Raw genomic sequence first — 27,832 nt, forward strand, 5'->3', positions numbered from 1 at the left:
TCACAATTACAATCACAACCTAAGGAACCACATGCTTGCTACATTAGAATATCTTGAACTGCTATACAAGTGTAAAAAACATAGGACATAAATTATTATCCATAATCACATACTATGTGCATCATTAAATGACATGACTAATCATTAAATGAGGAAATATATATTGTAGTGTCATAAAATTGCACCCCCTGCAATTTTAACCATATTTTAGGACCTCACCTCAGTGACGACATCTTCTTCCCTAACCAAGACCTATTTCTGCATTCTCACCCCTTCACCCTTCCTCCTTCAAGACCTGTGGCTGCTTTAGACCTTGTCCGAGCCCCAAAATAGGGCAGAACAGGGGCGTGGCGCCCTTGTCCCCACCCCTTAGGGTGGCCCTAAGTTAGGTCTTCCCGGTCTCCTATGCATAATTTGCCTTTGTGGTTTGTAATTCCTCTTTGTCGGCCTTCGGTGGTTGAAAATTAATCCTTGAGGCATGTATAAAAAGGGATTCAATTCCCTCATTTGGGGGAGAATTAGAGGCATAAGGATAAGATACGAAATTTCAAGGTCATCATCAAGTATTGAAGCATTCAAGTCTTCTTCATTCATCCATTGGAGCAACATTACAACATTCATTTGCAAGTATGTGTGTCTGTTAGGGTTTTGTCATGTTACATGCCATTTCATACAACATTTGTGGTTACATTCAAGAAGAAAAGAAATCATCATCAACAAGTTGCAGTTCTACAAGGTATACATTTCCATTGTTTACATTCAAGCATTTGCAATTACTTTCTTTCAAGGTTGATTCCTCAACCTGGGTTTGACTGAGGCAAACCCCTATCCACAACCATTCTCCCTCTCTTTTCTATGTGTAGGTTGCAGGTGCGCCATTGTAATTGTAGGTTTGGGCTTCATTTGCAGAGACGGAAGAAGCCTTTTCGTTTCACAGATTTTGTGGAGGACTATGTACATTCCCGCCACAGTCCCGACGAATTTTCTCAAAATTTGCAGGGCAAGTCCGTATCAATCTAATTATCTCATATCCAAAGTTATAGCGTGATCCCAAACTGGTAGCTCCTCATTTCACTCATTTCCTCTCTCTTTTTTGCATAGTCAACAAGTCAACTTTCTCATTTACAAAAGAGGGTAAATCACACTTCAACCCTGGCAATCCACTTGGAATTCACATCCTTCTTTCCCTTGGATTTGGATCTAGTGGATGCAAGCCCCTGTTTTGAATGTAGAGTTCCTCCAATTGAAAATCATCCTAGTGGCTTCCTTTCTCTCTCCTAGGTGGGGAGTCAGTAGGATCCAATTTTCCACTTTACACACACACACACACACACACACACACACACACACACACACACACACACACACACACACAGTTTGGACTCTGGAATGTAGTTTGATCGTTTCCATAAGACATTTATCAAGCCAATTGGTCAAGAAACTCTAGCTCTTCTTCTAGATCAAGTAATTATAGAATGTGTTTCATAGAGGGTCTATAGAGTTCATGCTATTTCCATTTGAGGAAAATATTATTTCCAATGATTACAAAATATGTATTGACCCCCTGAGCAAGCAAACTTCAAAACTGTATCTATAATGTAGATTCTAATCAAAATTGATTTTCTATAGAATTTTTAAATTGGGTTAATGGTTGTCTTTCCTTGCATATAATTAAGCACTATCATTAGTTGAGAACCAGTAAATGGAAATCATTTGGTTAACAAAGAAACTTGAATTTTTTTTATAGGATTTAATATGAAGTGCATCTAGCTATGTAGACTCCTTCTAGGTACAAGTATCGGAGACAAGAAAAATATGTCATGAATGAATGCAAGATCAACTTAGGTAGGAAATGGTATGTTATGTTGGTTAATTAAATATTGTGATAAATTATCATTCCAAATAGAATCATTGTCAACTAAGTTACTAGTTAAATGATATAGTAAGTTGATGATTAAAAAAGAAATTTATAACATAGTCTAGTTTTATGCACATTAGTTATGTTTGTATTATGTCCTAAGTGTGCGAAAATTGTGCATTGCAGTTTTGGGTTATCGATCTTCTCCTTAATCCTCTAGCACTTTTGGTTTTTCCTTCTCCATTCTTCTAATCCTTGAAACATTACCAAGCCTAAAAATTGTTGTGTTTAAATATTCAAGTTTTCACCTTTGGGATTTCCTTTTAATTTCATTCCATGTTAGGCATATAGTCAATGTTCCTCTCAATCCTTGAATCTTGACCATTATCTTCAACTAATATAATTCCTCTAACTCTTTTTTCATAAGATTTTAGTTTGTTGGTCTTCTCCTTACATTTATTTTATTTTTGAGATTAGTTAAGAATCACCATTGATTCTTTACACCAAACACCTTTGCCTTTATTTTTACTCAAAGTTTCTAATTAGATTTTGGCCTTCACATTTTTCTTTAACTTCTTTCCTATTTCAGTATGAGTTAAGAATTCTTCCCAATTAATGATCATTGATTCACTCATTTTATTAACATCATGTTTACATTATTTATCCTTTTCAAATTTCTTACTGACATAATCTCCCTTCATCTTCATACTGACATCATCCTAACATCACCCCAACTTTTCTACTTGAAGAAATCATGCTAACATCATCATTACAGGTTATAATTATAACCTTCCTCATCCTCTCTTTCTTCATCAATGATTATCATAAGGGATGATCAATTATTGATGCCTAACAAATATGTATCTCATTGAGGCATCATTGACATGAATGCTTATTTTCTTTGTTCAATATTGGTCATATGCATGAAACTTGAGGCTTAATGATTGGTAGGCTATTCATTGTTACAAAATATTTAATGTTTGATTTTGGTAGGAGGGTAGGTCTAAGCCTAATACTTTGATGATATCTCTAAATGATTTTTGCCTAAAATTTGTCATTAATCCTCGATGACTGCTATAAACATTAGATCATGATCTTTTGGAGATACAAAATGGTCTTAAATTATTTTGGTTTGAATTTTAAGGTGGAAATTGGAACCCATACCTTAAATCACAAGTTTTATAGGTGATGGTCATCGTTTTGCACTCAAACTAAAAAAAATATCAATGTTCAAATATGGCATAATCTAATATGTGTCTTATCATAGCTCCTTGGTCACCTAAGTTAGTTTTAAGTGCATATATTTTTGCATCTCATCAATTCTTGTAGTCAACTAGGTTTTTCATCTTGAATTTCCATATTTTTCTAGTTTTGATAATTCTCCTAGAATAAAATAAACGTTGTGCTCATTTTGTAGTGGTTCTTTTTTCTTTTCTCTATAATAGGCTCCATGCTTTTGTATCAATGAACCTAAATTTTTTACCTTTTTCACTTTTAGTAGTTTTTATACAACTTTATTACTTCATATCTGATTGAGTTTTGTGTTGTTATTTATATTTGTGTGTTGTATTAAATTTATTTATAGGTGCTAAATATGGATTTCTCAACTTTGGGCTCTTAGTATTTCTTAAACCTTAATCTCCATGTATGGCTTTGTGAGCTTGTATAATAGAGAATCCTATAAGTTCTTCAAATAGTATAGTTGGCCCTCTATGCTATAGTGAGAAGGAAGATACCATTTAAATCTAGGTCCATCACCACCATTTCAATTTCATGCATTTCTTCCTAACTTTTCTCCCAGTAATCAATAAAATAGAAATAGTTGTAGGTTTATTTACTATTGGGCTGGACCAATATTATAGCATCTAAGTTAGAGAGGAATTTATCTTTCACTGGAGGTTTATCTCATTTACATGCTTCCACACAATAAGAGGTTTAATCTCTCCTATAATTACCTTCATCAAATAGGTTATATAGGGCTCTACTACCAACATGATTATGTTTTACTCAAAGATAGAGAAAATTTAGAAATAAAACGAATCTCCTCCTCCTTCTAATAGGCTCAAAGATAAAACAGTTTTGGGTCAACAACATAATGTCATGGATAACATGTAAACTATTCCTCTATAAAATAAGGTAATGTTAATGATGGGTGAATTGGAACTAATTGCTAGCGTCAAGGATCTTACTTCTCTATATAGTGGTAACTAATGTTTCCACCTCTATGTGGTTTATATGTATGTATTTTCTTCATTTTTTTTAGTATAAATGTTAGTTCTACCTATTGTACAACCCTATTTTACTCACCTTTTAGAATTTTATAATAGGTGAGGGCCCCTATTAAGTTTTTTTTACTCTATCAAAAATAGTTTAATTATATACAAACTGATTACTATTTACATGGTTTACTCAAGATCACTTGTAACTCTATAGTAGATTGATAAGATGTTATTTCATAATGGTATGACATATATATCATTATATGTGGTAGTTTAAATAATTATAAATTTAAAATATCTATCTATAAAGATATAACATGGCTCTAGGGAATTCGATACATCCATCATCATAGTAACAATTCTAATAATTAACAGCTTTATATACCTTTAGATTAACCACTTTATATTACCTTTCAAGATGTTCATTAAATATATCATTAAATTATTCTACATATTAAAATTGTAGTATTTATTGATTTAATTTAATTATCTTATGGTTTAAAATTTAGAAATGTGTAATAGAGAGGGTATAGAGACATACATTAAGGCTTGATACAGAAGAGGCACCACCTTCATCTTTATTTTGATGTTTTATATATTTGTTGAAAATACCTTGAATCTCCCTAAAAAAGTAACAAGAACTAAATTAGTTTAAGTGTTAATCATCTCAAAGATCTATAGATCCCCCTTTAGCAGACAATTTAAAAAACTTTGTAACATGAACATGTAATTTCAAAACAAGAACGTAAAAACATTTACCTACCTTTTGTACACAACTATTGGTAATTATTTAATAAAACTAATTCCAACCTCTCAAAATACGTAATTGATAGTTTGTATCATAAATATTTAAAATGAGAAAGGTACAAAATACTCTCCTAATTTTAAAGTGAGAATATTTATCTTGTATATATTTAATGTAGGGCATAATATCAAATTCAAATATGGAATTTTTATTTAATAAATAACCATTACAAAGCCACAAATTTAACACTTTCTACTTGTATATTTAAAATGAGAAAGGTATAAAAAATTCACCTAAGTTTAAATATTAATATTTATCTTGATTCTTGTATACATTCAATAGAATGCACAATATCTCAATTTGCATGATAAGAGATAATTAGTTTATACTATAGATCTAATATAAAATAAAAATTAATTTCTCAATGAGGCATGCTCCATGCATAGAATATTAGTAGGTTAATTTCTATATTTAGTGTGGGATCAAGAAAAATAGATTATTTACATGCTACTTACAACATGAAAGTTTTTATAATTAAATAGGTTCTAGATCAAGTTCAATTGATTGTAAAATAACTATGGATATACTAAAAATGAAGTACATTCCAATGTCTCATGTCTAATATTTATTGGTCTAAAGATTAGGTGGTATCTTTATAAGATGTATCTTAGCAAGCTATTTAGTTTAGTAGGAAATGTTTAAAGATATAAATCTAGGATATCAAAGTCATGGGAAGCAAGCTAGTAATACGAGAGACTTCAAAAAAACCAAATACTAGAAAAGGTAAGGATTAAAATCATCCCAAATAGAAGGATACGTATAGAACGAAAGGATTTTATGAAGGATAATGAACCTAATAAATTATATAAGAAGAAAGATAAATAAAAAATGGAGAATAAAATACGAATTTTCCCTTAAAAGTCAATAGATGTAATTAAAACAACAATTATGCTAAAATCAATTGTTGTTGTGACTCCACCTATTCTCCCAAATTAAAACCCAATTCCCATATAGGTACTAGTATTTACATTATAAATTATATTTCTACAATTACTTATCTTTCTACTATTTATGACTTCATAACATCCTTCGCAATATTTTAGAATTGGTATCCCTTCTCTTAAAAAAAATAACTTTTATTTTAAATCATAAGGCTAATGTTAACCTAACTATTCTTCCCAATTACTCCCTATATAAATAGCCTATTATAGATCAAGTTATGCTATGCATATTCTCTCCTTATGTTCACCCCTCTTACCTCCATATAACTCTCCTTGTTTTTAACATGCATAGGGTTGACAATAAATTAGGAGAAAAATCATCTCGAAAGAAGAAAAAACTTGTAAAAGACGAATTCATTGACAAGGAAGGGGAACTTATAATTGAGTCAAAGATAAAGTGGGAGATGAAGAGAGAGTGATAACAAAATAAAGTAGAAGAATAAATAATAAAGCCTCTAGAAAATAAATAACTCTCAATTGTGATATTTGATCGTTTCATGGATAAAATGGAGAAATAGCTAAAAGAAATGATTTTTTTTAGAACTCTCATTCATTCTGTGAATTATAGGTACCCCCTATAAGTGACACTAAGTATTTTTTGATTTCCAAATAGATATAAATTAGTATCTGAAAGAGAAGGAAGTTTGTCAAGCTAGTAGCTAAAGACTTATTTTTATTTGAGCTCTATGGGATATTCGGAATCCCAAAATAAGAATAAAAAATTGTCTACAATCAAAATAGATACATCTATTTCTAGAAATATTGATAATTCTCCCTTGGTTATAGAGAAGGATAATGCAAATATTTTTAGAAGAAGATACAAAATTAATTCATCCAACTTGATGAAGTAAAATATATAAGAAAAATTAGAACTTTAGGTAGTAGTATTCACCATTATTTACTATATGGAAAAAAACCAAATAATGAAGAAATATTTAGAGATAGTTACAAAAACTAATACCTAAATTAACCTTTTTTTTTGGTCCTTGGTATCTTTTATATGGATTTATTGTACATTTTATTTTGATTTGCTACTGTTAGGCCACAAACATAGAAAAAATAAATACATAAATATTGACATGGTTTGTATAAACAAAAAAATATCTATACATAAAACCTCATCTCTCCAAAAAAGGATTTAAAATATAGCACGAATTTATAATCCAAAGAAAATTTTATGGTTAAGTCTTGGCAAATTAGGTCCATTCATATTTTAGTGTGGACTAATTTTACAAAGGAACTTAAACATAAATGATTTTACTTCTTGGACTCAAACTGAGATGAACCCACAAGATACTCTTTTAAACTTATAATATTACACCTCTATTAGAAAAGATCATAAGTTATTTTGATAAATAATTTCATTGATTCTTCAAAAACTATAATTTTTTTTTCAAATGATACACAAGTTTCACCTAATTTAGGAAAATAACTTAATTTAATATTTGTAAAGGTTTACACATAAAATATTTTCTATCTCGTAACCCTATAGTGTGTAATATGTTATGAATAGTTGACATGTGGCCAAATTAACTCTTAAATAAGATACATATTCATTATTTTAATCATGTGTATGTGTGTGTGCCATCCTAGGAATTATATTAAGGTATCTAAGTCAGCCTAGGTGGTACCAGATAATAAGAGGTAAAGGTTAGTTATTATCATCATGTGGATTATTGGGAAATATTATTGAAGACTATTGGATGTATCCCCCTTGAAGTGGATTAGGAGATTTCCCCCTCAAAATGACATATTATTCTCTAGTATTTGCAAGATATTTTCCATATTATCCATCTTATGCAAGTTATTACATTACAAGTGGTATCAGAGCATGATCTTGACACTATAAAGGAAAGACACTTTCTTCAATCTGGGAGGTTATTTTGGAGATATCATATCCTTTAGATTTAAGTAGTTTTCTTACGATTTTAAAGGGTTTCTGATGAAAAATTCAATCACATTCAATAAATTTTTTAAAGGAATTGGAGCATAATTAAGCAAGTTATTACAAAATTAGGGTTTGAAGCCAATTTCTCCTAAATCTAAAAAAATATCTTCCTAATAATGAAACTATTTTCTAAGATGACACTGAAGATTTTAGAATAATTTTTTGAGATATATTGAAGAGTAAATAAGCGACTTATTGTAAAATTAGGGTTTTTGACAATTTTTGTTAAGATTGCAAATCAACTAATTTATTGGAGATATTTTTGGGAAAGTGACATATAATCTTTTGTAAGTTACGAAAAAATAGTTCAAATAATTTTGATTTCACTTGTGTGATTCATTGTAAAATTATTTTGATGTAATGTTTTCATAATAAGAGGTAGAAAAAGTAAAAAAAGTAATAAAGAACAAGAAGTAGAAGAGAAAGAGAAAGAGAAAGAGAAAGAGAAAGAGAAAGAGTAAGAGCAAGAGCAAGAGCAAGAGTAAGAGAAAGAGTAATGAAAAGAGAAAGAGAAATAAAATGAGCAAGAACAAGAGCAAGAGTAAGAACAAGAACAAGAGAAAGAGAAATAACAAGAACAAGAGAAAGATAAAGAACAAGAAAAAAAAGAAACAAGAAGAAGAAGAAGAAAAAGAAAAAGAAATTAAAAAGGAGATGAAGAAGAAGAAGAAGAAGAAGAAAAGGAAAAATTTGGCATTGAGGACAATCTTTTTGTAAAGAGGGGGCTATGCTATGCCCCTAATCCTATAGTATATACTCTATTATGACTAGTCATCATGTGGCTACCTTAACTCTCAAATAAGCTATATAATCATTATTATAATTATAGGAATTATACTTAAGTATCTAAGCCAACTTAGGTGGTATGGTGGTATGGAAGGCATAAATATGGTACATACATGAGCTAAAGGTTAGTTATTATCATCATGCAGAGTATTAAGTTATTATTAAACAATATTGGATGCATCCCTTTTGAAGTGACATATTATTATCAAGTAGTTGTAGCATATTTAATATTATTTTCATCTTGTACAATTTATTGCATTATATTTGTTGTTATTTTAAAATTATTTAACAAATTTTAAATAAAATAGAAAAGGATAAGGGAAATATATGAAAAGGGTTAGAAAAATAGGATTTAAGTGACCACACGTGAATATCCTTCAAGAGTCGTGAAGTGTGACCTAAATTAATCTATTCTTCACCAAAATTCTTCACTACTACACATAGATGATGAAAATGTTTAAAGGTAACTTATAACACAAATAAATTGATCAAATGCTCCCAAATATTGTATAACTATTTGATATTTTAAAATTATGATAAGTATTATAGTCACTTATGATTATAATAAATAAATTCCATATAATTGACTTGAAATTTATTAAAAATATAAGAATATACAAATAATGTTGTGAACTATGAGAGCAAGCCATTAAGTGAATAATATGTAACAATTCTTTCACTAATATCCATTGTAATCAACAATTTTCAATCCCTATAAATGAGTAACTCAAGCACTTTTATAGACTTAAGGAACCAATATGTAGTTACAAAATTGGTTTAGATTACACCAAAATCTTAAATATTCTTAATTAAAAATGGTATCATATCCTTTTGGCATCAACATCTTTAAATTTATAGTTTGGGATATTCTCAAATAATTAATATTTGACCTTGAACTACTTGGGCATATTCTTTTTCAAATTCAAACCTTTATAAAATTTCCAATTTGAAACTATTCTATTTCATCTAAATATTTGAATGTGTTTAAAATATATCTTAGTGATATGGAAAGGGAAAAGATAAGATTGAATGCTCAGAAAAAGTGATTGACACATGAAGGTTAGAAAAATTAGGTGTTGATTAAAATTTATTTAGCTTTTCACTATGATCTTCAATTACACACTCAACCTCAAAATAAATCTATTTCTTTTTACAATAATTTATTGATTGCCTCTCCACTAAGACATTGGGACATATTTTACCTATATTTATGTGTACCATAAAAATTCATCATCCTAAATACCTCTTCAATTCTCTCATTAGTTTCTTTGTTATACTCCTTGATTAACACCCTTTTTTGTAACCCTTTTCATCACATCAACATTCAAGTTGTTTATTAGATATTCTAGGGATTTAAGAAGAACATATTTGAATATCTCCAAAACAAGATCATCAACCTATAATACATATATATCATTATACTAATTACTTAACCTATAAATAATAGCTAAATCATCATACTTTAGGTCTTCCATCATTTCCTTGAGGGCTACCAATTTATCTTCATACTCTTCAAATATGTGCATTAAATAAATTTTCACTATTCAAATAAGGTTATTAGTTCAGGAATAATATCATTTGTCATATGATTTACTTTAATAACAAATCGCTATCTAAATTTTCTATTGCTCTCAACCTTGTCAATTCTATATTTTGTTTAGCTTAGCATGAAAGTTTCTCTTGAAATTGACTACTCCCTGCTCCAAATAAAATGATCCTCTATATTTTTTTATGGTCATATTTATTGTTTCTTCTCCTTGTGAAATTAACTCTTTTATCTATCTCTATATGATTCTTGCTTCACAATTCCTTTTATCTAGAGAAAACTTCTCAACTTTCTAGAGGAAAATAGGATTTGGAGGTAACTATTCAATAGTTTGGTTTTTCCTAACTAGTTGTTTGATGCAATTTTGTAATTCAACTACATGAAATTTTAACTCTTTCTTGTTCTTATCCTTCTCCATTATTATTGCCATGGTGTGAACATTATTGATAAGCTAAAAAAATATCCTACTCTATAGTAAATTGGCTCAAGTTTACATTCTCCACCTATATGGAAGCAATGCCATCTTTTAAAAAAAATATTTTGGAGTAGAATTATGAGAAATAATTTAACTAGTAATATCTCTTTCTATTGATGATAACATTCTATCCCTTTTTTCTAGGACTTGGTGTTTCTATGTTTTACATGGTACTTTTAAAATAAATTGACACTAGTTCCATGTGTGGAAAAGATTGGAATTTTTTCACTAACTAAGACAAGGTATTTAGGTTCAATCCCTCATCTTCTTGTTGTTATTTCATGAGTGATCCATCTTTGTTTCTAGTTGTTCTTAGTAAACTTCATTTATTACATTTTTAGTACTTGGGACATCTTCTACCTATTGGATGTTAAGATGTACTATATTGTGTTCCATTGAATTATCAATTTCAATTTCCTTATTCATGTATTACACTTTTTAGTTAACAAGAACTTTAGTATTCATGTCCATTTCTTCATTGTAAGGTATCTCTTAATAGTTTTTATCTCAAACCTCATTCTTAGGATAAATATCACCAATTGGTTATTCATTCATTTGTTCATCGCAATGACCTATCACATCATATTTGTAGTGTCCCTCGCTGATTCATCTTTTGAATCGTCCATCGATAGACTTATCTAGACTCTTTGATGTTGTTTGGATGATACTTATGACTCTATTGATATCTCAAATGCTTATTGATGATGCTAGACATTTCATATGGATATTTGATATATGATAATCTATGTGGATGATGTCATACCCTGGACTATTATCATGGATGGATTTACATTGGTTGATCTATATGCACTTATTATTCCTAGATGGATCATATTATTATGAGATTATGATGGCATCTTGATTATGCAAACCCTATTCCATGATCATATTGATTGAGTTGTTGCTATGATGGTTGTGATTGTCTTACTATTTTATTCGTGATAAAGATGATGTCATATCACTCACTGCGAACATGATATGATGTTGTGATTCTCTCTCACTTGCCTAACCATTTATGATATATATTATTGTATACATTGTTTTGTGGATATTGGTGGTTGTAGGATTGCAGGTACTAGACATCAACTCCACCTGGTCTCACAGGTCTGAGCGTGTCTTCATCCCAATGGAAATTTGATTGGAGAAGGCATGAATTCCTTCTACACACTCTAGGTTTAGGTTGATATGCTTGTCAGCCACTGTTGTGGCTTGAGTCAGTGGTTGGAGCCTTGTGTTGTGATGTTCGACCTTATGTTGGGTTGCCTTGAGGTGTTGTGAGTATTTGATTATTTAATTAATTAATATTGATATGTATAGTTTATTAATATTAAATTAAATTAATGCATAGCTTTGATATTTAATTATTATTAAGTGCTTTATTAATATTTATTATGTTATTATGATTAATGCTTGATTTAATTGTTTATATTTAATTGGCTCTTTTATATTTATTTATGATTTAATATTTATTTGATATTTATTTATTATTTATTTGTTGTTTACTTATTTATGATTTTATGTTGCTATGGTTTTATATTTAATTGGGTATTTGTTTATTATACCCATGTGGTTATTTATCTATTGGGATTTTATATTTTATTGTTCCCTTAGTTTATTTAGTTATTGGCTATTTACATTATTATATCCCTTTTACTAATTGGGTGAATTAAATATTATATTTTCTACCTACCCTATTACATTATTGGCTGTGATAATTGGGTAAGTAAATAATATTATTTTATATTTCGCATCTCGAATCGGAAAGGGTTGGTATGAAATATAGCATTTTGGATTATTTTGATTGGCTACATTTGGGCCATTCTTTTGATTTAATTTTTATAGATATATCTTCTTGATTTTTCAAGGGGGTTGCTTTTTCTAGAAATTGCTTGCATTATTGAAGATTTTTTCAATTGGATTCTTGGATTTGGATTGTTGTTGGAGCTTGTTGGATTTTGGTTGCTCTTCCTCAATTTACATTGCGATAACTTTTATTCCCAGGTTGGTTGCATTTTCTACTTCTCTACATTTTATATTTCCGAAAATATTATTTGTCACAGTGTTTGTGAAAAGATTGTATACGGGAGAAGCTGGAAATAATTGTGAATCTTATTACGTTTACATAAGTTATATAATAAGTTTGGGGGTTAGTATATATGCATATTTTCATTTGTTTATTTGGAATACTATCTTGAATGGTCTTTTTTTTTTTTCTGTGATTTTCGTAGCTTATTGTGAATCTCGATTTTGGTTTGAGAGATGTGGAATGGATTTGTCATCATGTTTTATTTATGTGAGTTGAATGTTACCTTGATGAAGTTATATCATGTTTATGTCTAATTTTTAGCTCTCTATGTGTTGCCAAGAATTGTATCTATGCTTTGGGAGCAGTATGTTATGCTTCAATTTTTATTTGATAGTCATTAAGTTCCCTTGGTTTAATATTGTCATTTCATCCCTATCTGAATGATTCTAGCATTGTATTGAGGCCTTAGTGATTTTATGGGTTGTCCTAACTCTGTTTAGTTTGTATTTCCGAGTCTTCTTTGTAAATGCACTGAAACTCTTATTGAATGCATCGTAACTATGAATGTGCTATTTTGTTTTACAAATGAGCTAGTTATTTATGCATATGCGCTAATATAGTTTGTAAATGCACTATTTAAACCTTCAAATGTGCTACAAAGAATGGCAAAGGCGCTATTTTATTTGTCGGAAGTGCTACTCTATTGGATAGAGGCACTAAAATGGTTTGTATATGCGCTATATTGTTTGCCAAAAGCACTATTCTGCCCTGATTATTGTATTTTGATGATTTTGACTTTCTGAGTCAATTTTTTTGGGTCTTTTTTTGTACTAGAGGCATTTGTTTGTATTCTTGTGTATCTTAGAATTGATTATTGTCTTGATTTGGATACTATATCATTGTTTTGGCTCCGAAAAGATGGATAATACCTTGCTATTGAGGGATGTATATGTATATTAGAATGGCTCCAGCAAGATGGATATTCCTTGCTGTAGAGGTTTATACTAATATGGCTCCACTGAGAGGACCAGTGCCTCACTGTTGAGGATTTGATTGTGCATGGCTGAGAAAGAAGGAATTATACCTTGCTCTTATTTATTGATTTGATTTGGTTTATTGTTGAGGTTCTTGATTCATTTTGTTGGCAATGTGGCTTTGGCCTTGTTCTTATTGTATATGAGTGTGTGGATATTTATGATGTTATTATTGAGCCTCCTTGTTGATGTTGTTATTTACATTTACCCTAAGATCTAGGAACATGGTTAGGGGGAGTGGGCTTCCACATGGTGGTTGGGGTCATGAGAGAATGGACTATCAAGAGGTTCCTTGTAAGGATCCATGAAGTCTAGATCACTAGGAACACATTGGGGGTTTTCTTGATGTAAACAAGTGATAACCATAAGAATTAATTATTTAGGTTGGGTAATTAGGACTCACCTAAACAAGATAATTAAATGGAAATTAGTGCACCACCTCATGGCACTTGAGCGGAGACTCGTGATGAGCTTGGGAAGACCATGGAGACGGTTAGCTAAAACTCCTTTGATTCTCTCATAGGCCGAGATGGCTCCACATGATTATCAGGGTATGGTATTATCCCCTCTTTGTGAGGATAGCATGTGGCAAAATGTCTATCAAGGTGTGACATTATTCCCCTCTACATGAGGATAGCATGTGATGACACACTTTCCCTACATGTGTCCTTGTTCCTTATGCCATGTTGGTTGGTACACCTCTAGGAGTTTATTACCTTATGATTTAGCCTTGTGATGTGATTTGGCTTATTGTTCATGTGGTAGCTTGTTTTTGTTGTCATTGCGATGTATCCTTTAGTTGTTAGGTGTTAGCCTAGGTCTAGAGTGTTTGTGGGACCTTGTGTCATATCATAGCACGTGAGGTGGTTCCTTTGGTTCCACATGGTCGAGAGGTTTTATGCCTTCTTCCATTGGGATGTTCTTCATTGGATTTTCTTGTGCATCCAGATGTGTATTCTCATATCTTTAGCTTATGGATGGTCTTGTCAAAAATGGATGTGCCATGATTCTTGTAGCACCTATGTTAGAATAAGAAAAGATTATGTATCATGTGATAGATGTATTTGTAGTATGAGACTTATGTATCTTGATAAAATAAGAACTTGTACCTTTATATCATGAGAATGATGTAATATGGCATGTGATTGTAATCATTGTTGGGTCTATTATATAATTTAAATATCCATATTTATGGTAATATGGAATTGGATTTGTGGTCGAATAAAGGATGTCATTGGTATATCAGATGTAATGGAATATATGTCCTTAATTTGGAAAATTGGTTACTTTTTAGTTCTACTTGTCTCTTCGTTAAGATTATGCAATGATATTATGATGTACACATATTTATGATCATTCAAGAAAGGAAAAGGATTAGGCATGTTGTAGGTATTATGATCTAATAATGTAATGATGATAAATGAGAAATGAGAAATGGGAATTAGGAACATTTGGTATTGGTACTCTTAAAATGAACTTACAAGGATTAGTGGGAATTAAATAGATTGTACTCATGATAGAATAAGTAATTGGATAATCCTTCAAAAATTGTGATAAGTAAATGATAAAAAAGAATTGTTTAAGAAGAGTTGATTATGGTATTGAATGTGGTGTTATTATGTTTTGGATTTCTTAGGTAATGACGTTGAGGTATCTGAGAGAATATCATATGTTGAGTTGTTATGTAATTTCACTTGCGTATTATGTTCATTTGATTATGTTTAAATTGATTAGATGCATGTTAAGAAGATGAATGTTTATTGCATTTGAGTATGGAGTTAGATATATATGTTATATGAGTAGATGTTTTAAAAAAAATTCTCTATTTGCATATTAATTGGTTAATTTCTCTAGGGTATTTTGGTGGGCAATACAATATTGCTTTTTAGCTTCATCAACCATAATCTCCACATCTTTGTTAGGTTCTTCAACTCCTTGAGGAAACTCCAAAGTAAATTCTTTGATTACTAAATAAATAGTCTAAAAAATTTGACCATTAATCTTATCATCAACCTTATCATGAGGATGGGTAATTTGCTATAATATATCAAGCTCCTATTGAGCTTACATCAAGCTAATTTTATCAAAACTTTCTTCTAGTTGTTTTATGATTTATCATTGCAATTTTAATTCCCAAACATTGTTGCAATACCCATTTTTTTTAGAAATGATTAAAACATGAATTATATGTGAAAAGTGTATTGTTGGGCATATTTTGAACCAAAGGGTATCTTTTTATTTTTAAAATTAATTTTTATCTTTTCTGTTATAATAGTAGGTGGTGAATGAGCCCTTAGTGATGTTTATTCAATGTTTTTACCTTACATGATATCTTAGTGGCCTAAGCAATGACCCCTTCACATAGTTAAAAATAATTTTTTCCCATCCTCACCTATTGGTTATTTAAGATTGTGGCATTCTAGGAGTAGGGTGATCCCTCCCTCACGACAAATATGGAAAATGGTGGCATGATTATAAAAATCATCACATAACTTACATATATTTTCACCCCATCACCACCCATTACAACAATCACAAAATAGTAGTTCTATGGAATGAAAAGTTTATAAATTATACAAAACCAACACCTTTGCAAAAATAACACCTAAATTTGAGTCCATAATAGCAAGTGTAACTTACTAGATACATATATAATTATCACCTCACAAAGAAAGGTGTTATTATTATTGTCAATTATATAAAGATGCATGCTAGGGTAATACAAATTATTGGTTAAAACTATTATATTTACTGCATAATCTAAAAAAATATATACTTAAAAGAGAATCCACACCTTATCAAAATCTAATAAAAAACAATTTGGGTAAAAATATGGGGCTAGTAATAATTAGGGATTCATTGTCGGGTCTTTACAAGTATAGTCCTCATCATCATGAACTAACCTCCATCAAAAAATTCCAAAAAAAACAGCTATAGACCTTTGTCCTAGCCATTACCACCTCCATAGCATCCAATTACTTAGTCTATATCACCCTTGAACCCAAAAGATGGGATTCCAATAGAGATCAATAGATCATGAGACTATATAGAGCTATATATTCTCAACCATAGTTATCTTTATCGACTTTCAATCTTTATAGAGAGCGATGTTTTGTAACTCCTTTAACAAGAGACTTATAACATACTCTAGTAGAATTTTCTTATTTCTCTAGAATCTTAAAGTCTTGAAGGTAATCCCCAAATATGCCATAAGATCTTCCAGTCTATTTCCTTCCCTATAAATATGTGATAACCCATACCTATCAAAGAACAACTATAATTTTGATATCATAAATTATGCCACCTATAGCCCATCCTAGATTGACTTTTCCCTTCGTAGAGTTAAGAATAAGTTTGGAATATCCTTCCATGTATAGGTTTTTTAATCCCTAAAGAACAAATTTTAACACCCTAAAGTAAGGTCATAGTGTTAGCCACATTTTTAGTTTTCACTGCTACATTACTAGAATAGCTATTAATAACACCATTTCTTGATAATCGCATGATTCCACAACCACTATCCATGCTAGGGGTAACTTTTTCTACACCATCAAGATTTAGTTTTCCCTAGTCATATATGGGGTTTCCATTTTACTTTTTAATAAGTAAAATTTTCTTAGTCATCAACTTTAGATGTGTCTCAAGATAAGTGCAAGGAGCCAACTTTAATTTCCAAATGGCTAGGAGGCATACCCTAAGTTTTCCAAGTGTTAGCTGACATGTCATCCATCATCAACTTCAAGAAAGCTATAAACGCCTCTCCATAGCTTCTTAAAACATTTCTTAAAAGTTAATTGTTTGTTTTCTTCTAGAATCTCTAACAGAGTTGGAGAGATTTGGTACTAGAGTTCTTTTATCAATGAGTGAGAATAGAGAAAAGTCCAACTCTCAATGAAAGAACTAAATCTCTCATTAAGAGCCCAACAAATCCCTGGGCATCAGATGGAAACCCCCCAATTTATTTCTGATAAAGCACAATGAAGAAGTTTGTGGGACATAGTTTCCTTTGTATTATGACATAGAACACATCTATTAGGGATCCAAAATCCTCTCCATTTTAGGTTGTCTTGAGTTAGAATTATGTTATGGGATGCATTCCACCAAAAGAAGTTGATTTTGGGGATGAGTTGATGATTTTATTTTTTTTTCAAAACTTTATTTTAGTTGGTGTTTTCTAATAGTAGACTACATAAAGAAAAAAAATGATAGAAAAATTTCTCCTCATATTTTGGGTCCAAAATAAACCATCATCCTTAGGAAATAAAGCAATCCTACTTAACTTGAGTTCCTATTGAAGAGTTATATATTTCTAAATAATATTTCTTCTTGGTTATTTCAACAAGGCATAAGGATCTTCTATTTTTATAATCATCATTAAAAATTAGGTAATTAGGGATTAAACAACCAAAGAAAGACCTTGTAGGGAAAAACAAATCACTGAATAAATGAATGGTTTTCAAAGGTTCATTTGAGATCTAGGTGTCCTTCCAAAACCTAATCCAACTACCATTTTTCTCCTTCCAATTAAGATCCAAATGGAGGAGGCTAGGGATTTGCAAATATGAGAGCTTATTAAATTGAGATTTATATAAATATTTGCATTTCATTATGGTACAACAATCCTTGGTGTTCAGAGTGAGGTCTCAATCAGCCTTAGACAAGAGAACTCTATTTAAAAGGAAAATATTTCTAATGCTCAGATCCCCATGATCCTTACGAAGACATACCTTGTCCCAACTTATCAAGGCGACACTTTTCTTTCCTTTAGTACCGGACCATAGGAATTTCCTTTCATTTGTTTAAAAATTGTTTGCTATAAACATTGAAAATCTGAAAAAGAGACATAAATTAAATAGATCTCAATGCAAAGAGCTAGAAAGAAGTTGTATTTTGCATGCATGAGTCAAGAGTTTTCTTTTCCATCCAATAAGGTTTTTTGAAGTATTTCCAAGATCAAGATCCAAAAAGTGGGGGTGACTTTTTTGAAAATAATCAAAAGCCTAAGGTATATACCAAAAATATAAACACATGAACAACCTAGAATGGTTTGCACTTTTTTCTATAACTCCAAGTTATTATTGAAAAAGTAACTCTTACTCTTCTCATAATTGATACATTGGCCAAGAGAACCAACATAGCTTTTCAAAAGTGACTTCCATCTCCCATCTTCCACCACTAAAGTAACATCAAATAGAATGGTGTCATCCACAAATTTTTATATGGTAAAGGGGTCATGAGAAGAAGAAAATTTGGTTCTCTTTAGAACCCTAGAGCCAATCAAAACTTAAAATGGTTGATTTCAATGATATTATCCAAAAACATAAAAAGATATAGAGGATCCCACTATCCAATCCCTCTTTTTGAGGAGATTAACTTCCTAGGGATCCCATTAACAAGCATTGATTACTTAACAATAGAAACTTATTCCTTTATTAGATTAATTGTCCTCTCATGGAAGTCAATTATTTTTCCCTTATTGAACAAGGAGTTGAGGAATATATTAAAAATATGAAATCAATATAAATAAATGAACTACCCCTATTCAAGGGGATGGACAACTTAATCCACGTAAAGTTTATAGAAATACTGTCAAGTATAATCCTCCACTCATCCATTGATGCAAATTAAATTTTAATGGGGCTACCTTAACAAATTGCATGTGCTAAAGTGATATTTTTTTATATGATTATCACACTCCTATATATGCACTTTTATTTTTTATTTTTTTTGAACCATATTATTTATTTATCTTGTCTTTTAATCTTATAATTTTGATTGTTTGTTGGTTCCTTGATTATGATATTATTAGGTCTAGCTTATCCATGTTTCATTATGTTTTAGTACTATTGAATTGTATTCTTATAAATATTAATATTTGATGTAAAATTATTATTCTTTGATAACTTTTTTATTTATCATTCTTGTCAATACTTGAAGGATTTATATGTTGTAAGGAGCATTGTTTTTTTTGTGCTAGTTGTATTTGCATATATTTGAATGTATTAATATTAAACTTAGTATTCTTTGAGAGAGGGATTACAAACTAGGTGTTATCAAGCATATAAATCTTATATCATTTTAAATATTTTCAACATCTTGAGAAATGCACATATTTTAAATAATACAAACATTTTTAAATCTACTTTGAAATGTGCATATTGATCTTGTTGAAAATGAATATGTATAAGATTTTATATATAAATATTTAAATGAAATCTAGGATCAACCATAAATTACATCTTTGAAGTGGTAACATGATATGCATCCTCCAATGGTATCCATTGTTAAGTACTTCTTTATGATAAAATATAATAGATAAAGAAGAAGATGGAGTAGTTTACCCATCAATAATGTTAGCAAATTCCCCATAACATGAGAATATAATGCATCAAACATTTATTTATTCATTTTTCTCATTTCTAAAAGAGTCTCCATGAGATTATGATGTTTTGGAAAAGAATCAATGTTTAATTATTTTGGAATGTAGAAGTAGCAAACTTATTTTATCATATTTTATTCCCTCCAAATAAATTTAACTTTTACAAAACAAATATTGCATCTTATTATTTATTATATATCATCATTATTGACCATTTTATTAAAAAATTAATTTTAACCTTTAGAAAAGTACTAATATAACAAGTGATAATATAATCATATTTGAACCTAAACATTTTTTAAATATTAAATATTGGGTATCTTGAATCCGTGTAAGCTTCCTTTGAATCTAGGTATTTATAGTAATATTATTCAACAATACTTGTCCATTAGGAACAAGATTTTACATTGGGCTTAAAATCTTTCTTTTGGAATGAACTATTACTACCCTTTATTTAAGTATTTTTCATTGATATGTCTTATGAAAAAGATGGAGTATTATATGAACCATATATTAGTTTATTAAAATTTTATAATATAAGCTTGAAATTTCAACATTTGAAGATAAATTCAAAAAAGTTGTATGATAAAGTTATGTCTAATTACTAGAAGCAAGTTATCGATGAATCATTCTTGTCATAGATGATCTACTAGTTGATTATTTGTCTTCACAATAAATGTTTGGAAGCACATCATATTCATTAATCTTTTTTATTTGGTCTTGAGTTACATTATATTTATTTTATAAAAGCAATCCTTATATAGAGATTGAATTAAAAATGTCTAATAAAGTATTATACTAATTAATTATATGAATAGATAAATATGTGTGGTATGAGATAGATCAACAAAGGGTACATATTCTTTCTTTCTAGTTTCTCTTTTTCTTATCTCCTTGTTATGTAAGTGGGTTTCGAGTCCTTTAAAACCTGATTTTCCTTAATAAAAAACAAAGGGTATATTATTTTAGTGTATATAAAAAATATTTGCATGTAATTTATTATTGTATATAAAAGGAAAACAAGTTTCATTTAATTCTATTGTTTGTTTCCTCAGGTCACCCTTACCATCATACAATTCAAATAAAAATGTCACAAGTCCCATAGGAAAAAGATACGATAATATGTCATAAGTTAACATAGGATTGTTTGTTAATTAACTAGTCTAAATATTTTTTGTAAGTGGTTAAAAGATTCCTAATCCTGGTATTAGATTGGGGGCTTGGTCAATATGTGAAGTGGGAGGAAGAGTAGCCTGATAAGGATAAGATAGGTATAAGACAAACGATATTGATGGAGTATTGGGAATGCCATGCAAGTCAATATTAAGGAAGAAACTTGTGTTGGAAGAGAAAAGTGGTCGATTGGATTTAGGAAGAGCTCAAATAGAAGAATATTTAAAATATGAGAAGGGATCATCATTTCAAGAGTTGTCTAATTGTTTGACCAATTCCTACAAACACTTGCACACTATAGAATTTTACATAAGTAAACGAGCAATTACCTCCATTAATGTTAAGAGGATTAGAATCCTCACAAATTTTAGAATACCCTCTCTAATATTATCTAGCTTGTCAGTCATATGTTTTATGATATTTGTCATTTTTAAGATAAACATCATGATCAAAGGGTTCTTCCTTATTGAGGTACATAGATATATTCCAATTTTCCACAATTGAAACCTCAAAGCAATCTATAGATATAGATGGGTTGATTCTAAAATAATGCTTAATAAGAGAATTGTATCATTTAATATTTTTGGCATGCAACTCTAATATATGATTAATCAAAAAGGAAAAAGATAATTGAAGTATAAATATTTTATATTTGATTCGACAAAACAAAAAATTGATCAAATTTGGCAAATAGAAAGTAGGTTAATCCTAGAACAAAGCACTAGGTTGGTTTGAGAAACAAAGGTTTACCCAAATGTGAGTAAATAAATAACTCTACACTAATTTCAAGTCTTGTTAACAATATAAGTGGTAGGCTGGTAATTAGCCCTAAATTAAAAGTTGATATTGATTGGCATAAATGATAAAAATGGGTTACAATGTGGTTAGCTTAATGTATTGAATGTGTAGTTGATTATTAATTTTTAATGTAGATTGTGATCAAAATCTAGATTTAGAATTGTTAAAATCTGCATTGCATACACTATCAAGGACCTATTAGAATGTAAAAATTTCTCTTGGATAAGTCGCATACATAGCCTAGCCTTCCTACCATGATTTGGTTCTCGTGTCATGGTTCTTTCATCTTGCACTTTGGTACCTACCATGACCTCAAGAGAATCACATACCATAGCTAGAGGGGTCAAATCCTTTGACTAAATAATCCTTCCAATCTCAAAAGGATTCTTTTGAAGTCAGCCATCCTTGTGCACGCCTAATGAGGAGGAAAGTCAATTCTCAAAGAAGCACTAGAGTTTTCTTCATATAAATATTCATCTAACCTACTATATTTTGAAATACATTTCTCTAAACATATATAGAATGAACTTGAATAAATCTTACATTATGGATGAAATTACCTATATTTTTAACAAATAGATTGATGAGTCTCATAATCTTTGTTATAGTAGTATTTGTTGTAGATTTGTCATTACACCTTGAAATTACTATTTGAATGAGTGAACCTTTACGATTGTAGTGATTATTATAAATTTGTCATTGCACTAAAACTTGTTGATATTAGTAAACTTTCAAATCCAACTAATGTGTTGCATTTGACGACTACTTCAAAAGCTCATTTATTTGTATTATATTGACGATTTGAATCACAATATGTGATCCACCTTTAGAATTAAAAAACTAGAAGAAAATGATGGTTGAAGAATTAGGAACTCTTAAATTACTTCATTCCCAACTGAACCATTCATTGCAGCCTATGGGATGGTCTTTGTTCACTCACATGACAACCCTTGACATACCCAAATTCTGCTGCCAAAACTATCATTGCCTCTGCACCATCTTCCAACATTCCAGCATATTTCGTGACATTATTCTAATGATGAATCACCGAATATGATCTGAAATGTCTATAGAAAAATGCTCATGGTCAAATCCAAAGTTTTGAAAAACAAATAGTGGTAACATTGGACTGAAGGCTTTCCAGGTTTAGCGATAGAGCTTTTGTGTTGCCATTGATTGCTCCTTCAAAAGCTCATTTGTGATCTTGGCCTGAGAATTACGAGCTGGCGCATGTCATTTCTGAATTGAAATGTATGAATTTTTCATTATATCAACGATTCATATCACATTCCATAATCCATCTTGAAAATAAGAAAGAAACAAAAATAACAAAAGAACTAAGAACTCTTAAAATACTTCATTGTAAGGCCAGAAAAACATCATCCCAAACCACTGCCAGGAGTGCCTCCCAGCTCACATCACGGCCCTTGACATACCCAATTACCGCTGCCAAAACTATCACCTCTTCTACACCATTTTTCATCATCTCTTGAGATATTATTATAATGAAGATCTCAGAATATAATCAAAAACAACAATAAAAAAATAATTGATCACAGAATATGATCTAAAACGACATGAAAAATACACAGTCAAATCCAAAGCTTTGAAAAACGAATAACGTTAACATTGGACTGAAAGCGTTCTGGGTTTTGGTATAAAGCTTTAGGAACAAAAATCCAATCAAATGCAGTTACGAGAAGTTTGAATAAGCATCCAGGGGCAGTTAGCCACACTCATGTCTTTCCAATCTCGCAACCCCTGCCCACCCCTGCAGCCCTCTCTTCGTCCCTGTTTCCCCACCTCTGCAGACGCGGCCAAACCAGTGGGAATTGTTGGGTGGCCCGCTTATATAAGTAGAAAAACTTAGGGTTCTATTTACGCAGAGCATTTGTTAATTCGATGTAGCTTGTATCAATGTGGTCAGGGGGTTGAAAGTCAATAATATCTTTCTGCTCAACCCCAACATGTTTACATTCACAACATCAGTGGATTTCTGACCTGGACAACGAATAACTTTGGATTTTTGACCTGGGCAACGATCAACAGTGGACTTATGGGCTGGTTTGATCTCAATTTCTGACCGGGACAGCGAACAACCACTTTACCCCACGATCAGAACTACATTCATCAGGAATTCCTCATATAGCAACCCATCATGGATATGGTCACTATTGAACAGCTACACCCCAATTGTCTGCTAGATGTCTTGACAACACCTTCCATCTTTGCATTGATAAGATGTGAGCTCAACACGAAACCTGTGAATTCTATAGCCAAAGGACGATAATCTGATCTCACCACCATACTTAAATAGATCTCTGATTCTCAAAGATAGGAACATCGTGCGTTGTGGAACAGAGTCTATCAACCACCAAAATGAGCCCAAACATCATTTTGATTGCATTACATATATATCAACGAGTCACCCTCTATATCCACCACCTTAATGTCCTTCATAGAGGGTTTCTATCCTGACATTGTTATTTGTGTCATGTTTGAGCTTCTTGGATAGAGCCCAAACAAGGATTCCCACTTCATCTGTGATGATGCAGCCTGCACCAAAGGTCATGGAATTGTCTCTTTAGCCCCATCAAATTTAGTTTTAATAGATTCCTTTTGGAGGGGCTAACCATTTTTATGTTTTCTTCTCTCTTTTACAAGCGCTTAGTACCCACTGTTATAGAAATTTGAAACTTGAGATCAATCTATTTCTCCGTGAATTTTATCTATCGATTTTAGCCAATACCCAAGTATTTATGATAACCTCCTTTAGGATCGTATGTATGAAGGCAATCTAAATAAGGAAAGGACTTGCCATATAAGATTTCCTCAAATGTTACGATGACACGGAGGCTATCTTCAATTATTCTAAGTTGTTCATTGGACCAATATTCAAGTAGTAAGTTATGTAATCAGATTGATATAGGTTCTAACGGAAGAAAATTATTCCACGTGATTGAAATATAGGGTTCACTTCTACATGTAAAGGATTGAATTTTGCCTATGTCTTATTTTGTGTCTCTTCATTTTCAAAAATAATGTGAAAAATCTATTATGAAGCAAAGATGGGTACAAACAAGAAGATCATATTTAAGAAACTCAATACTCATCTTGTTTTCTAAGAAATCATCCATCACACAATCTCATAATAATCACATGCTCCATAAGAGTTGAAACATAATCATCTTTTCAAACTCTTGCAAGCCATTTTTTAAAGTTCTAATTAAATAACACTATATTATAACATAATTACAAAATAGATATACCTTAACCATTAAATCATCCACAATGTATGTGATAGCCAAAGTTTAGTAGTGCAAGTGATGAACATTGGACAAAACAATATTCAAAAGTTTTAAAACCTGGAACCTAGCATGAAATCCCATGAACTTTTAAGGGATAAGATCCAACTTTTGACATCATAAATAATTTAGTTGTGGGGATTTGTATTTATTAGTTTGATAAATGTTCTTAACAATTGACACAGTTTTCTACTGTCCATGAGCCATCAATTAGATATCTTCTGGATTCAGATATATAAGACTTTTAAGTATTTGCGAAGATGATGCAACCATAGATGACCAACAATTAGTTATATAGAAATTTTATTCTATTTAATGATTTTGTTTTAATCACTTAACCATGAAACAATAAAAAAAATTCAAAAATATGATATTTAAACAGCCCATAATAATTGTCAAAAGCCCTGCTCTCAAAAAAGGGGTGTCCTCTTTTTTGGAGTAGGGTGATCTCACAGCTTGTGAGATCTTCCTGGTTTTGTAAGGGTGTGGATCCTTTGCCACTTTTTCTTTTTGTATCAGTAACAGTCTATCCTGTCTTTTATCTAATCAAAACAGTCCATTATAATTTTTCAATATTTTTTCTGAATTAAACTGTATTGCATTATTAAAAAATCATTACAAAATCCTCATGATTTATATATTATGATTGGAAACATTGGTTTTATTAACAAAATACCACAGAGAAAAAATTATCCAATAATCATAAGAAAAGTGGATAAATGGTGATCTGCTACCCAAATTTTGTTGTTGTAAGTCTAAGCGAATCTAAAATCTATAGAGCTTATATGTCAGATAACTGGGGAAATAAATCAGAAATCTACTTAAGTTTATTTTTCTAAGTTTCTTTAAAAGGCTTTCATTGCCTCCTGAGGGAAAAAAAAATTTGAACGTGTACAGCATCCAGTGATGTAGTACTCTATTTCTAAAGAGGAAAAAACCCTAACCGTCAAATAGGTTTTAGTGGGGTGTAGTTATTACAAAACGACTGTGAATTCTCAATGACCTAAGGATTTAGAATCTTTATTTTCAACGTCTCAAATTTTGATTTTCACCATACAAATTAATGGGCCGGGGCTCTTTTATAAAATTTCTAAGATAGAACAGCAAAACCAACAAAAAAAATGAGCAAAAGTAGTTTTATTAAGTAATCACCAGTTTACTTTTGCATGTAGCAAACAAGTGGTTGACCACATATCCAGACCGCTAGTGTAGAACTTTTGGTATGAAAAAGAAACTAAAACTAGAAATGCTGGCAAAGCAGCAAGGGTAGTAATAGTACTGAACAATACATACTTGAAGCTGGGATAATCTACTTTTTTTCCAGAGGAGGAAAAGACAACAAGCGCCACACTTGCATCACATAATATAGCTAACTCTTCAGCCTTCTTCTTCAATCCTTTGCTTCTCTTGTTAAATGTAACCTGCCTGCTTGCTATATTCTCTATTCTCTTCATCTCTCGTTTTCCTCTACCCATCTACCAACAAATCACCATCTCTCTGTTAGACAATCTCATGCACCTTTTCAGTATAGTCAAAAGCAAAACGAAATTTATTAGTCCCTCTAAACACACAAATTATTGAATTAGAACCTAAACTTTAGCTTATAGATTGGGTCAACAAAAGTATTGACAGATCTAGCCTGAAAACATCACTGTAAAACAAAGAAGTTGACAATGTTTCAGATTCATTTCTGAGGGGTAAAGCAAGAAAAAAGAAAAATAACAAGAACCCAATTATCTACCTTATACTGGTAGCTCCTGCAGAATCTCCTGCTGTGTTAAGATTCTTCCACCTGCACTGAAGGAACAATTACTCAGTCTCTGTGTTTCTCAGGCAAAGAATGCTTAATCTCCCAAACAGAAATCTAAAAGAGAATACAAACCTTTTCCTTTTGTTTCCCAGAAGAATAAAACTGTATGAAGATCTACTTGAAACCTGATTTATAAATTTAGAAAACCAGAGTCATCTAACTGCAAAACCTTAAGATTATGTACTTTAAGTTTGGGTAAAGTGACTCGGTTAGAATTGGAAGCCAGAGGACCAATGTCTTCACGTTATGAATCTGGGTACACAAGTACTTCTTACTATTTTTTTTGACCACACCACATCGGTGTCAGTTTAAAAGATAACAGTTAATTGGGTATCAAATGTAAATGATACCTGTCCAGATAAAGTCGACTACATCTTCCCTTTTGGCTGTCGGCTTTATAATTGTACGAATCTGCATCACAAAATGCAGTCTTATAGTGTTCATTAATTGTTGTTGAAGTAATTATACCTGACTCCGATAGGAACATTGTTAAATGGTGCTAAGCTGCAACAAATCTTGGTTGGATACCTATTTTTAAGGGTGCTTTTTCATGTTGTTTGGGAAATGATAGATTTTACTTTAGAGTCGACACCTATCAATAGAATGTCTTTTGTAGTACTAAGTTGTTTGTGATGCCAAACTTATGGGGGAGAGTTATCATTGTGACTTGTTCATGAGAATTAATCGCACTATGATTATTGGATATCATCCATCTTTCTATCCTTTTTT

The 27,832-nt window shown here is 30.8% G+C and overlaps 1 protein-coding gene across 1 annotated transcript in view; it reads right to left on the bottom strand.

Annotated features, from left to right (window-relative positions):
* LOC131039090 (MADS-box transcription factor 55) overlaps nt 1–27,306 on the bottom strand; it is a 47,264-nt gene extending 19,958 nt beyond the window's left edge. The window contains exons 1-4 of the mRNA XM_057971741.2: nt 27,176–27,306; nt 27,035–27,090; nt 26,587–26,768; nt 4,619–4,700 (exon numbers count right to left, since the gene is read on the bottom strand). Of these exons, the coding sequence (XP_057827724.2) occupies nt 4,619–4,700; nt 26,587–26,768 (264 nt within the window). The 5' untranslated portion in view covers nt 27,035–27,090; nt 27,176–27,306. The remainder of the gene's footprint in view (nt 1–4,618; nt 4,701–26,586; nt 26,769–27,034; nt 27,091–27,175) is intronic.
* Nucleotides 27,307–27,832: the final 526 nt, after the last annotated feature.

The sequence above is a fragment of the Cryptomeria japonica genome, chromosome 7 (genome assembly GCF_030272615.1).
Source record: "Cryptomeria japonica chromosome 7, Sugi_1.0, whole genome shotgun sequence".
In the NCBI taxonomy this organism is placed as follows: Eukaryota; Viridiplantae; Streptophyta; class Pinopsida; order Cupressales; family Cupressaceae; genus Cryptomeria; species Cryptomeria japonica.